This window comes from Ambystoma mexicanum, chromosome 6q (assembly GCF_040938575.1).
Source record: "Ambystoma mexicanum isolate Mex_15411 chromosome 6q, UKY_AmexF1_1, whole genome shotgun sequence".
In the NCBI taxonomy this organism is placed as follows: domain Eukaryota; kingdom Metazoa; phylum Chordata; class Amphibia; order Caudata; family Ambystomatidae; genus Ambystoma; species Ambystoma mexicanum.
The window spans coordinates 1,105,355,123-1,105,369,965 of record NC_090937.1 but is presented as its reverse complement, the minus strand read 5'-3'; the positions used below and the strand labels follow the sequence as shown (position 1 = coordinate 1,105,369,965).

Sequence of the window (14,843 nt, the reverse complement as noted above, 5' to 3'; positions counted from 1 at the left end):
TGTTTAGTCATGGTGTTCCTACTCCTGGATAGGGCAACAGGGAACGGGGAGTCGCTGGGTGGGCCGGGGCGCCCCAGGAGTGGTATCAGGTTTCCCTGAGAGTCTGACGATTTATGAGCTGGAGTGAAGTGTAAGCAGGCGAAGGGCCCACCCGTCTTTTTGAGGGTAAAGGAGAGGTGCCCCGTATACTGTGGGCTGTAGTGGGAAAGCGGGAGTTCCGGGGGTATCCTGCTTGTAGATGCTGGGATTCCAGAGGGTTGTATTTGGGTCCTGGAGGCAAAAGGGGTGAGGGGGCTGGGGGGAGATCCCCTCTACCAGGGTGTAAGGCGACCGGGAATGTCCACAGCGGGGGGGAGGGGGCACTGTCGCCGAGTGGGCCGGGGCGCCCCTGGGGTGATGTTGGGTGCCTCAGGGAGCTTGCTGAGGTTGTAGGGCCCGGAGTAAATTGGCACCTCAGCGCCTCCCAGCCAGGACAGGGTGCCTCTGCGGGGACGCTTATGTACTGTGTTACAGGCCCCAGGGGGGCCCACTCACCCGCACCGGGGCTCTTGAGGGTTGTGTTCCTTTCCCAAGGGCGATGAAGGTGATAGGAAATCCCTGTCCAGTGTCAGACGGTCAATCGATGGCCCCTCGGTGCGGGGGGAGGGCGATGAGCTGTCAAGTGGGCCGGGGCGCCCCAGGAATAGATTGGAAGTGTGTAGGACCCAGAGGGTCAGTTTTGCAGGGGGGGGGGGCGTTGGCATTCCACTAAGCTTGAGATGTTCGCCCCACAGGAGTCCAGGGTGCAGACATGCCCGGGCCTCAGGCAGGGAGGCAGGGAGATCCCAGATGGGGCTCTCACTAGGCTCTCACAATGTTCGCTGGTCCTCACTATCTGTCATCTCCATTCCTTACCAGGCATTTATTGGGGCTTGGAGCGTGGAGCTACATGCACCCCACCGCCACAGGAGAGGTGCGTGACGGAGTGACGAGCTGGGCCATGCTAGTTGGAGTCCAGACCCGAAGCCCGCGAGCCGCCGCCAACCAGAGTGGGTCCATGGATTGAGGCGGGCCGGCCCCGCGTATAGATCCGGCCCGCCCCCGCGTATAGATCCGGCCCGCCCTGTGTAAGGATCAGGAGCCACGGAGCCCAGGTGCAGAGGCCCGGAGGACGTCGGGCGGGGTGGGCGGCAGGCAGGCAAGCGGGGAGCCGGGCAGTACACCCTCATGGTGCGTCGCGCTGGGCCGCTGCGCTCAGATGTTGAGTCGCTCACCATGCAGTGGGCGGGGGCAGTGCCTCTGCGAGTCCCGTGTCCGCTGTCCGGGGCACCAGAGCTCCGTGGTGTTGCTGGGTCCCGGGTCCCCGGCCCTCACTCGCCCCTCGCGTCCTCTCTGCTCCTCCTCTCCCCGCCAAGGCTTCCATCCGCCATCTTGGAGTCACCGACGCCGGCGGGCCATAGTTTCCCTCACCAGTTCGGGGGCTCAGGAGGAGCGGCAGTGGCACATTTTAGCTGTGCTTGGAGCGTTCTGGGTTCAGCAACCAAGACATCTGACGTTTTAGGATACAGGGACCGCCTGATTTCTTGCACGGCAGCGGGCTCCCCACGGAGGCCGTTAAAAGAGCGACCACATCGATGGCGCTCTTGATCCAGGCCCCCTGCGGACATCTTTTAAGATGATTCAAAGCAAACCGAACTAAATATGAGTTCATAGATCCAGTAATAAACATGGATTTGACTAAAATGATCCAGTGTCAGATATAGCAGAACATTGCCTCCATTTTGTTTCTATCACATAAGGTAGCTCATGAACTTCAGACCTTGCTCTACCGCTTTCTTTCCCCACATAATTTGTGTTCTTCTGGTTCCCTTCCATGCAGACTCATGTTTCTACGTGACATGTTGGTTGCTGGATGTCACTGCAGGGTTTTCGTGCTGCTATGTGGATGAATCACTGCTTTTAGCTTATGTCTCAGGCATGGCCTTACAGGCATTTGTCATTAATCTTAAATTCAAATTTGATGATATCAAAAGATTGGATAGCATCTGGATGAGCCCAATACTTTGTAGCAGGTATCATAAGGTAAAAGTTACATGAAGCTTAAGCTGGAAAACATTTAACTAGAAATATATCCAAAAATATAAATGCTAGACTCTGGATCATCGGTGAAGGCACTAGTATGTCAACTTGTGCGAAAGAGCAATACATAGAGTCCAAACTGAAGCACTGAAATGGGGTTGGAAATCGGGACATGTAACAAAATATAACTATTATCGTCTAAACCTTAGCTACAATAAACCCATTATATTATGCAGGTTCTTTTTTCTACCAACGAAGGCCACAGCCATACACTCCTATTGATATTCATGTTCCAGATAATTTAAGGCAAATACTAGGAGAACAACTGTTCAGAGTGCGAGAAAGAACCATGGAGGTGAGGGTGGGGGTTGGGGGGCGGCGGGTTCTCTTGGCAGTAATCCAAACTGTGGAATTCCCTTGCACTGCTGGTTAAGTCATGCCGTCTTTGCTATTTCACTTTTAAAGGAAACTCAACTCGGTATCCCGTTGCACACCCACTCCATCATTACTTTACATGTGTTTGATCAATTGTCAGCACAGTATATGCGCAGAAATTCTAAAATGCCTGCCCCTCACAAATCATGCACGCCCCTTAAGTGAATAAGTGGGTTGCACTGGGTTGGCCGGGCAAACATCTGCACTTGTACATCCTAGTGCCCCCTTAGTGATTTTATCTAAAGTTTACATAACTTGAGATTAAAGAAATACTGCAACTAAGTCTGCCAGAGAAGCCAACATTTCTTATATCCCAAAAGTGACAACTTTTGTGAAGATAATATATGTTTATAACTGTACACAAAACACTTGCTGCAGGGAGTCACGCACCCCTCTTCCGGTGCAGTGGCCCAATCCTGAGTACTCCAGAAATACAGATTTGATATGCCAACATTACCTTTTTGGTGTTCACTAACTTGTAATATTGTGTTTATGACTTCACTTCACAGTGACTCTTTGAGGTGTTTCTAGGCCATCAAAGACAGCTGATGTGTGAGCAAACAGGCAAAATACATGTATGCCTAGACTATACCTACACTAGAATCTGTTTACAGTAGTCTGTGAAGAGTTACTAGGGGACATACAATGAATTTGGGTTGTTCGAGGTCCCTTCCACAGTGACATGTCAATTAGGCCAACAAGAACATGTGTCCTTTATTAACATCACACAAACACAGTGCATTCCAAATTTAAAACTTGAATTGATGTGAAAGGTTATGTTATTTATAACGCGCTTAATACCCAGAAGTTTATAAGCACGGACCCGGGGATCGAACATGTGTTGTCCGTGTCGTCTTGCTTCCAAGGGGAGCACGTTGCCACTCAGCTATCCTCCCGAGAATTCCAGAGTAAGTATTCTCAATCCAAAACAACAGCTCTGATCTACAACTCACATCCTAAATGAGCACAAACATGTGATATTAGTGTAGCTCCTTGCTTCTGGGATCGTATGATGTGCAGAAAGGATGGAGCTGATATGGATTGCTGGCATATGGAGCTGAATGGCAGCAGCGTGCATTGTTTTGCGCAGTAGAGGTAGCTGTTCCCTTTACATGTTAAGAGAAAATAGGACAGTCCAAGGCGAAGGGAGACTCGGGCTGGCACTGAATCAGATGGACGATTGCGAGAGCAACTCCAGATGCTCTGGGTGTCCGCAGGAACGCTAGGGGGCAGGTAGTGAGTGTCCCCAATCTGCATAATGCCCGCGTCGACAGAACACTTCCGGTTTATTTCTTGTAAATGTCACCATGAGTAAAGTTTGGTATCTTAGATTTATGGATTGTCTGGTACTGTTTAGTGTTTTGAAAATTAAAGTGTGTGCTACCTGGTAAGGCAGGGAAGCTACTTTTGTCAGTGTCAGTGCCCCCCCGGACATATACAAAACAATTCTAAAACAAGGAACCCCCATGGAATACCACAGGAACCTCCTCAACCTCTCATTCTCAACAGGTAAAGTACCACAGACCTTCAAATCAGTTTACATCAAGCCGCTACTCAAAGACACAACAGGAAACGTAGAGGACTTATCCAACTACAGACCCATCTCCAACATACCCTACATAGCCAAACTGCTAGAAACGTACGTCTACCAAATAACCCAAGAATGCATAGAAGAGCATTGCCTACTAGACCAGGCACAAGTTGGTTTCAGACCTATGAAAGGAACAGAATCAGCTCTCCTCTCAATATGGGACGACCTAAAAACAAACGCAGACTCGGACAACAGTACCGCCGTGATTCTCCTTGATCTGTCTGCAGCTTTCGACACTGTCAACCACGCCATCCTCATAAAGAGACTTGAAGGACTAGGGATAACAGACACTGCCCTACTATGGATCAAATCCTTCCTAACAAACAGAACAGAAACAGTATGGATGAAACCTTTTAAATCCAAACCTAGAGACTCCACGTGCAGAGTACCACAAGGATCATACTTCTCCCCGCTTCTATTCAACATCTACATGTTCCTATTAATCAAACTCATCAAAAAACACGGCCTCACATGCTACAACTACGCTGACGATACTCAAATAATCAACATACAAGACACCCGAGAAGAAAACACCACACTAGAGAATTGCCTTTGTGATATATTCAACTGGATGAACCGCAACCATCTCAAAATCAACCCAGGCAAAACAGAGATAATGATTGTCTCAAAAAAGGGAGGAGACATCAACTACATCCCCTGGCCAAGAGAGCTCGGCACCACACCAGAACCATCATCAACTGTAAAAAACCTAGGGGTGCTGATGGATAACAACCTCACTCTAGAGCCACAAGTAACGCGGTAATCAAGAAATGTTTCTTCCTCCTGCAAGCAGCAAAAAGCATCCTACCGTTCCTGTCGTTCGCCAACAAAACACTTACCATCATCGCTCTGATCATGTCAAGAGTAGACTGTGCCAATAGCCTATACCTGGGCATGCCCGAACGACTTCTAAAAAAACTGCAACGCATACAAAATGCAGCAGCCAGACTCCTCCTCAAGCTACACATCACACCCGCGTTAAAAATACTACGCTGGCTACCACTAAAACAGCGAATAAAGTTCAAGTCCATGTGCATCACGCACAGATCAATACACAAACAAGGCGCAGAATTCCTAAGCGACAAACTACGCCTACATCAACCGACTAGAACACTAAGATCAAGCACCGACATACACCTGGAACTAAAACCCTACAACAGAAAAAAACTCAGAGGATCCTCTTTCTCTCACCAGGCACCCAAAACCTGGAATGACCTACCTAAGAATTTACGGAACACAAAAAACCACCTAGCATTCAGGAAACTCCTCAAATCATGGCTCTTCACAGCGTAACCACAACAGAGCGGCACTAGAATGCCCAGACATTAAAACAACGATAAAAATAACTCCAACCTCGGCCGCCCTCAAATTGGACAAACACTCAACTCAAAGAACCAACCACTCGACAGAGCATAAAATATCATGGAAAATAGCCACTAAAGGAAGGCTCCAGAGACTGATCACATACTTAGACCCAGACGAAAGCCCTCAAGTGACTCATCCACTCGTATGTACCGTACGAACCATATCCACCCCGGCAGACGCACTTAGATAGAAGTGTGAATATTAGCATGTCCACACTTGGATAGAATTGTGGCTATTAGCCAGCGTCGCATCTAGATAGGACTGTGAATGTTAGCATGTCCGTACTTGGGTGAAACCTGAATGTCAGCATGCCCACACTTAGAGTTGTGAATATTGGTCTGCGTCGCGTCTGGATGGGACTTTGAGTGTTAGCATGCCCGCACCTATGCGAAATCTGAAGACTAGTATATGCCACACTTATAATTGTGAACATTAGCTTGCGTCGCATCTAGATACGATTGATTGAAGGATAGCATGCCCGCGCCTAGATGAAACTTGAATGTCAGCATGTGCCACACTTAGAATTGTGAACACCAGCCTGCGTAGCACCCAGATAAAATTGTGAATGTTAGCATGGCCACATCTAGACAGATTTCTAAACACTAGCCTGCGCCGCATCTAGATGGGATTGTGAATGTTGGCCTGCCCACACCTGGATGGAATTCTAAACATTGGCCTGCGCTGCATCTAGATAGGATTGTGAAGTTCCACACTTAGTCAAAATTGCGAATGTTAGCATACTAAAGGTCAGGTAACTTACTAACCAATATAAGCTCAAACTCTGCATACTTATCTCACTCAAAAAACTCACACAACCATCTCTCGCACAACAAGCCGCACGCATTTCACAACACTGCAACAACACATAAGCCAGAGCAACAGCACACGCGGACTGACACCGATCCAATACCCTCACCAAAGCTCAGCACCCGGTGTATACCGAGTTGAAGCTGCCAACAGAACACCACTCCTCTCACTATCCTACTCCCTTTTCACCTTACTAACCCATCCCATCTTATTGTTTACAGATCCGCCAGAGCGCCTGGGGACCAATTCCGTTGGTGACGGTGCGCGTTACAAATACCTTTAACATTTAACGAGTACGAGCCATGGTACTAACTACTCAAGAGTCCCTAGTGCCACAGCAACAGTGTAGGTATAGATCGCTGTCTAGGACATTGGAAAATACCATGTAAAGAGTGCAGAGAGTTATAGGAACGTGCTGCAGTGAACTTTCATATCGGCAGAGAGCAGAGCTGCAGAGAGTTCTCAGTTGGGTCCCATGGCTGGATTCCTGCCAGACTCTTTCATGCCAGTCACCTACGAGGGGCTAGTCTCTCTGAGCCATGGGAGAAGGGAAAGTTAATGTCCCTCTTGTGAGTCCCAAGGAGGCACAGACATTCTGGGGAGCCAAAGCATGCCTGTGTTGGGAAGTGTAACACAGCAATTTCAGGGCTTTTCAGGGAAATGGAAAACCATTTCAGTGCTTATTTTCCAATCAAGGAACCCTGATTGGATTGGGAGGGTTTACACATTTGCATCCTGTCATCCTTAGTTGGGACCCTGTGACTTGGAATGCTTGGCTTGCTTTTCTTTTCCAAACTGCTCTAGTTTGCATCATGAGATAAACTGGCCCCTCCCTCATTTGGGCAGCTTGAATGTGGCTCGGACCACCAACAGAAGCCAGGGAAGTCTGTGTCCTTTTGTCTTTTCTCATTTAATTTCGTGACAAAACACTGCCATAATTGGCACAACATGACCCCCGTTGTCATCCTGAGCCGAGAGGGCGAGCAAGAATTGAATAGGTATGGAGTGTGAAGTCCTGTGGACTCACTGAGGCATATTTGAGCCACATACAGTCCCTCATTGCATTGATAGTTGTCTATATACATAGCCTGGTTATCTCTATAATATATCCGTATTCCATGGCCAGATACAGTACCCCCCCCCCCTCTTCTGTTAGGCCCTTATGTAACACGTGCTAATATCTGAATAGTAACAGTCATTAAGATGCTCTCTGCGTGCCGAAACCTACTCCCAAAAACGGTACCTTCATGGCAAAAAGTGCCAAATGCCGATTGATCTCCCAGTGCATTATGACCCCCAAGCACTCCCGTGGTAGCAGAATGCATGCACTCTTCATGTGCCTATGAACAGTAATTGGCCCAATCAATGTGCTAATGTTGTGTGTAATGTACCTTTACGACCGTACAAAGAGAAATATCCCTGCCATATCTAATTCATTTAACTTGAGAAGGAGGAGGAGGAGGGGGAGCAAAACCCATGTCCGCAGAACCAACGGCTACGTTGTGTGACACACAGGCTGTGGATGTCCACACATGCTCCCGGCTCTAGACTCTCGGATCACAAATGAGAGAGGGTATCTATCCATCAGTGCATGGACTGTGTGACGGGAACCCTGATAGCTACACTAATTCTGTTTACTACACGATATTTTCTTGCATTATATTTTGTTAACAGTACCTAAGGACTTGGTTTACATATATTTCCCACAGATGGTGGTCACTGATCACGCTTACTTTGTTCGTTTTGAATATTGTGGTTACTTAAAGGCCAGGTAGGTCTTTGCCTTTGCTTTGGGCCCATTCTCGCAAGCGCCACTCACCACTAGCATGTTTTAGCATGCCACACCAAGGTTATGAGATGTATATATACTGGGGCATTTCTCTTTCTTCTTAATTTGAAACACACGGGCACATCCGGTTGGCTCTTTGGACTACATTTGAATGACTCGTATTTCCTATTCCACCAGTTTAACGACTTAGAAATAAACTTGGCGCATACAGTATGTGATTATATATGGCCTTGTTACCATGACATTTATCTTATTGTTGATTTGTATGTATTTACAGACCCTGTAAGTTTGTTTTGGTATTTCCTTGCAGTTTGACTTGCTCTTGAAGAAGGGGTTTTGACCCCGAAACACGTCGACGCATAGTCAGATTGTCTGGCCTCCAGAAGACATTGAAGTCAATAAATATCTTCATCATTTTTACTGCTCTGCTCTATATTATTTGTCTAAATATTCTTTATGCCTATTGCATTTTTGTCATAAATCTTTGGCTGTTTTTTAGCTTTGACAGCGTGCAGGGGACGGGAGAGTCCATAGATTGAACTCTTTCTTTATTTTGTCTGTTGTGATCTTGTGTCAGGGTCACTCTTCCTCCCCCTGCACCTATAATCTTATTCACAATTGTTAATGTGTGCAGATCGTTGATGTAAAGTTAGGTGTGCACTCATAACCCTGTCTAGTTCTGCAATTAGCTATGGACCTTGGTTTTTGGTTTTCAAGTAGTGTTGCTGTGAGTGAGCCAAGGGACAAATAACCTTGTAATGGGCAAGTTACGGATGGCCCTTTTTGATACATTTGAAGCAATACGATAGCCAGTAAAATCATTACGGGGGCGTTTTTGAACAGCGTACCCTGAGAACTAAAACTAAATTAGATATAGGGATTGACAAATATTTAGGGACTCACAATGTTCACAGGTTAGATACTATGATATCAAATAAACTGTCCAAGATCACACACTATGATTAAGTGCTGAAGCTGGAAATTGAGCCAAGTCTTTTGGACCTTGACCACATTCTTACGCAGTTCTTGTTTTGCAAATTGCCCTTTTTTTTTTACTTTTAAATACTAATATATCCTGTTTCTTAGAACTGATTTGGAAAGCACACAAATCATATGATAAACCCGCAACAATATTTTTAAAGAATCCTCGTGGAAACCTGCTGCAAAGAGTAGAATGATTCTAGCTTTATTTTCTCACTCATAAAGTGACGTCTAAAAGCACCAGAATCCTAATTGATGTGAGCAAAAAACATTTCTCATCTGGTTTTTACTACTGTCTGTTAAAGACTTAAATATACCTAGAAGAAGAAACTGTGCAGTAATGCCTCTAGTTTGTATTCATTGTTTGACATAGATAAGTGAATTGTTAATGAAATCTAAAGAACATGTGAAATTGTAGAAATAAAGCAGAGTGATTTTTATGTGCATTAGCATTCCTGAAAATAAGCTTGCAGAGATTTGATATTTGATCAGCCCTCTCCTCTATATGATACCTACCGCTTGAATTGCTTTCTTCAAAATAAAGAGCAAGTAATAAGGTAAGGAAGGCCACCAGAATGTAAGGAGGCAAAACATTCCACCTTGGCCTAAGATGGTGCGTCCAGTATCACCGTATCATGCAATGGGAAAGCCGGGCTATAAGCACAGACACTTTTGTTTACACTGCCATGAATATGTCTATCTAATCACCTCTTCTGACAAACACAAAACACATTATGCTTTTCATCAGGGTTGCTGTACAGTTTTTACTCGTTTGGAGCATCTATGCTTTGGACCTGCACCCTACTGATCGTATGTTAGTTTTTATAATCAACCCTTTTTGGTGCAGCTTCATTGTTATGCAGTTCTGTTTATCTGTTTGTCTCTTCTAAAAGAAGAGCCGACTGTAGCTGACACTGTACAAAATCTGTGCTATTTGATCTGACAGAACTTCAACATCTGATAGATACTAAATGCTCTGGTTCACCTGTCTAGCAACATATTTTTAAATAAATGATAGCAGGACTAGGGTTCTTACATTTTTGCCTGCTCTTTGTTCACTGGATTGGCATTGAAGGCATTTTAAACAACTTTCCTTAACCCCTTTCAAAGAAACCTCAAGCAGACCTAAATTATTTGGACAATATGAGGCCTACCTCAAACTTCCCTTACTGGGGTAAACTACTAGCTGTGGATACCATATTTCAGGATTACATCAAAACCAACCAAGTATTGGTCCCCCTTTACATTCAGACATAACCTCCAGCATGGTACATAATCTGTATTACATCCATTCTGGATGAACTAAGGCGAGGGGCAAACAGAGGAGAAACAGGTATATTGTCATTTTGGATCTCTCTGCAGTCTTCAACACAGTAAGACTCATCATCCTTCAACCCCCTTTGTCTCCAAAGCAGAGCTGCTTGCTTGCAAAATTTCTTTACATCTATATTCCTTCTATTATTATAATGTGTGCTAAGTTTATCTTATCTCTACAGCTATGCCGATGATACCCCGTTATTTTTTAGATTCCATCCTGGCACAGAAAATCCTGTTCTGTACCCCACAAGGGGCCAGTCAAGAAGGATACCTCCTTATCTTGACACCAGGTTATACCACTTAAAAGGTCCACTGCTAAACAATGTCTTCATTATTCCAGTTACAAAGGACTTTCTCGCCATAAATGGGTGGATGCCAAAGAATTTGCCTAAGATTGTGGTTGTTGGCGCGTATATATCCAGCTTAACACAAACAATCTGGTCCCTAACATCTGGGTATTTATTCCCTGCCAATAATCTAGGTGTGCTAATGAATGCAGATCTTTAGCTCCTCTTTACTATGTCAATAATGTGTTTTTCATCTTGCTAGAATCCCAATATGTGTGACTGCACAGCATTCAGCAAGCTGCAAGTTGCATATTCCTTGCCAATAATCTAGGTGTGCTAATGAATGCAGATCTTTAGCTCCTCTTTACTATGTCAATAATGTGTTTTTATTGTGTGCACAGCATTCAGGAAGCTGCAGGTTGCCTCTTGCTCTCTCTGAAAAACAGACAGTATCTAAAATGCTCTTTGCACCTTGCACTGGCTGCTTGTAAAGCTCTCTTAACTTCAAATCCATCTCGCTGGTTCTCTGACCTATCCATAAACAGTGGCTGTGTTTTTATTATGAAGTACAGGGATACAATCCAGTAAGTACAAATTCCATTATTGATACAAGATCAATAGTAGAAGCCTCCATACGCCACTGCCCCAATCGACAACAGACTCCTTACAGAACATATCCAGCAAACATACGGATGACATTCCACATTACATTTCTACATTCCATGAAGGAAGGGAGCTATGTTATATAGTGGCTCTGGGATGCTTTGTGTGAAGGGTGGAATGCAGATGCTACTATTGATCTTGTATCAATAAAAGAATGTGTACTTACTGGATCCCATCCTCGTTGCCAATATTATGAAGTACAAGGATACGATCCGGTAAGTAGAAATTCTGTTATTGATAAAAGATCAATAGTAGTAGCTTCCGGACACCAGCACCCTGATCTCCAACAGACTCCTTTCAGAACACAACAAGCAAACATACTGATGACATTGCACATTACATTTCTACATTGCACATTCCACTCTTCACACAAAGCATCCCTGATCCACTATATAACAGTTTTCTGTGAAACAGTTAACACTATTATGCCCCAGAATTGCCCCCAACGCTTCACTGGTAGGCAGCATCTTAGTCACAAGAACTAAACAATGTAAAATTGGCTCTCTTTTTGTGCTGCAAATCTGTGGACTAAGCTTCCTTGGTTCCTAAGATAGATAGCTGACTATACATAATTCAGAAAACCTTTCAAAACAAATTATTTTTCTCAGTATTGATTATCTGTGTAATGTTATCTTTTTTGTGTTTATTGGTTAAAAGAACAAACCTTATACACAATTAATGAATACATATTAAAACACACATAAAAACACTCCGAAGTCCCATATATGGCCCAAATGGGATCATTATCCTTACAATTACATTTCTAAGATTCCTAAAATAGCCATACAGCAGTTTAGAAAACAAATTCCAAGTAGGAAATAAGATAACATCTAAAAGAGATCCAAAAGGAATCTAAATGCCCTTGATTAGCATGCAAGCTTTCTTCCATACATAATATGCTGCTGCCGTAATAACGACCGATTGGCTCCCCATAAGGTACTCGAGAACTGATCTCCATCTCTATTAAATTGACTAGTGACAAAATTAACATAGCCATTTGTGTAAAAAGTAGACATTACTGGGCATTGTGTCAGGATGTGGCAAGCTGACTCCACTTCCAGATTAGAGACATTTTCTTACATCCCTTGGCAATTTTTGTTCCATCTACCCATATGTTGGTAAAATATTCATACTAAGATAAATAATACATCTTTAGATAGGGGTAGAATAACATTTCCTTAAATATATGCCAGTACATGTCTATAGAAACCATGAGTACTATATTCAGCATATAGTGTCATTGAAGATAGTCGATCAACATCATTAGAACGTCAACATTTCTAGCTTTGCTCTTTAAAATAAGAGCCCAATCAGGCAGGATTATTAATTCGTCCAAAGAGATATTTAAGTCTGCTAGTAAAGCTGCAGCAAAAACTATTTTTTTCTGGTCTGTGTACTTGCAATCGCTAGATAATGGAGCAGACTATTAGGAGTACCAGTAGCAAGTAAAAGTGTAATATACAAGTTACTGCGTTGTGTAAGCCAGTGGGATCTTAATGATTGAAGTGCCTCCGCTGGTTCAGACTGTGGGAGCCCCAAGATTGGTCTCAGTAATTTCCCTTCCAGTCTGTTCACACAATCCATCAGAATTCCCTTCAATATTATGTCCTCCTTTGACACGGATGAATTTTAAAAAAAGAAACCATTTCTTCATTATTTTGGAACTTATGAAATGATTGAGGAATTCCAATGTTTGGGAGGTACAGATAAGAAAAGCCTACATATGTATATATTGGTCAACAACTTCCAGACTAGTCTTGTTCATTGCTGCAAAGCTGTGGAACAAGCTTCCTTGGTCCTTAAGATCGATAGCCGACTATACAAAATTCAGAAAACCTTTCAAAACTCATTTAAGTACCCAGAGGTTGCCACAGTAGCAACAATTGTTCTTTACAAGTGTTTGATAATATACCATAACATTAATATAACGCAGAAGGCCATTGATCTGGAACATTTTCAGATAGCCATATGATCTTTTGATTGGGTTGTATTGTTGCACCAAACAAAAGGGAAGGGAACTCTTTGCATGAATACGAGGGAATGAAATTAATATTCTGATAGAATAAAATGGATATAAACGAAATGGGATTTTTATGTGTTTTAAAAATAATGTAATTCTGACTTTGGAATACTGTAATTTCAAACCTAATTAGTATCGGTTTACAGTTCTGCAAAGTGTACCTTTTGTGCTGTCTGGTTTTGCAGAGATACACTTGTGCTCAATGAGGGTTATTGTATAGATTATTAAGGGGCTAAATAAGGATTGTCTTGATTAGATGACTGTGCTTGTTGTAGTTTCGTGTGCTGTAGGTTCCAAGTGATAATGTCCCTGTGAAATAGACACCAGTTATATTTATCCTGAGTCCTAATATTCTTTCACCAAATATTCTAGGAGCGGTATACTTATATATTATTACCTCCAATCCTCGAATATTTGGGGAAAGTGTTTCATTGTCTGGAGGGGGGCATTTTTAGGGAAATGTCGCCACCTCGCTGCCATTTTCTCAGCGACTTTATCACTGGATACCGTGCTGTAGAGGTTTAACTAGAAGGATAGCAGGGGTAGATTTTCACTCTAGTTACTTCTTCATAGTACAATATTAAACCCTGGACTAGAACTATATCAATGCATTTGGAAAATATCTACCAGGAGAAGGAGGTTTAAAGATGCCGACTGCTCTTAGTGATTATGGTGCTCAGGGATTGACAGTTACAAGTTGGTGCAACAGACACGTTATCTCTAGAGGTTGCCCAGAAGGCGACTAAATACAGATTTTCAATCCCTCTGTGTCTAGCTTTCTTTAAAGATGTGAATCTGTTCTGCAGAGGCCACAATTACAGTAGGGAATCCAGTATTACAGGAAATAAATATTTCATACTAAACTCCCCTTCAAATAATTTCACAGTACATTTGCTGGTTGTATCAACATAATTTATTTAAGCATTCTATTTTGTGAAGTTTGCTTGATAAAATATAAAGTGACAAAGGCTTGGCTATTATTGTTTGTCTAAATATAGGCATTCACCTTCGTCAGGTATTGTATAACAGAATCACTGGTACCATCAAAGTTTGAGATGAATTGTATCCCTGTCAGTGTCTTGCCGTGCCCAATGCGTGTGACATAACAGCATAATATTCTTCATGGTTGCAACCAATTTATCCTGGTTTCATACAAAGACAAGGGGAAAGGTTTTGCCCCTGATTCATGTGTGTTAATCCTTTTGAGGTTGCACTACTTTCTGCTGCTTCGTCTTGTATTGTAGTAGCACCAAGGATTCCCACTTTGCAGAATGGCAACCCTGACTTTAAAGACTGAAATGAATGGTTTAAGTTCAGTTTTCCGTTCCAAATGATACAGTTGGAAAGAAGTAAACTATTCTGTCCTTTGTCATACACACAAAAGAACACATCATTTGACAATGGTTAATTTCATTCAGAACTTCTCTTAGCTCATGTTAAAGTTGTTTTCCAACTTCATTCCCTTCAATTGATTCTAACACTAGACACTAACACTGTCAATGTGGCATGTTACATAGAGAGCCACCGTTT

The 14,843-nt window shown here is 43.4% G+C and overlaps 1 protein-coding gene across 7 annotated transcripts in view; it reads left to right on the top strand.

Moving 5' to 3' along the window:
- SPATA18 (spermatogenesis associated 18) overlaps nt 1-14,843 on the top strand; it is a 305,326-nt gene that overhangs the window by 274,535 nt on the left and 15,948 nt on the right. The window contains exon 12 of one of the 7 annotated variants that reach the window (XM_069631672.1): nt 8,356-8,472. The exons of 4 other annotated variants lie outside the window; for them this stretch is intronic. In XM_069631672.1, the coding sequence (XP_069487773.1) occupies nt 8,356-8,360 (5 nt within the window). In that variant the 3' untranslated portion in view covers nt 8,361-8,472. Of the gene's footprint in view, nt 1-8,355; nt 8,473-14,843 lie in introns of those variants that run through there. 2 more of the 7 variants (XM_069631670.1, XM_069631674.1) reach the window with 2 other exon arrangements.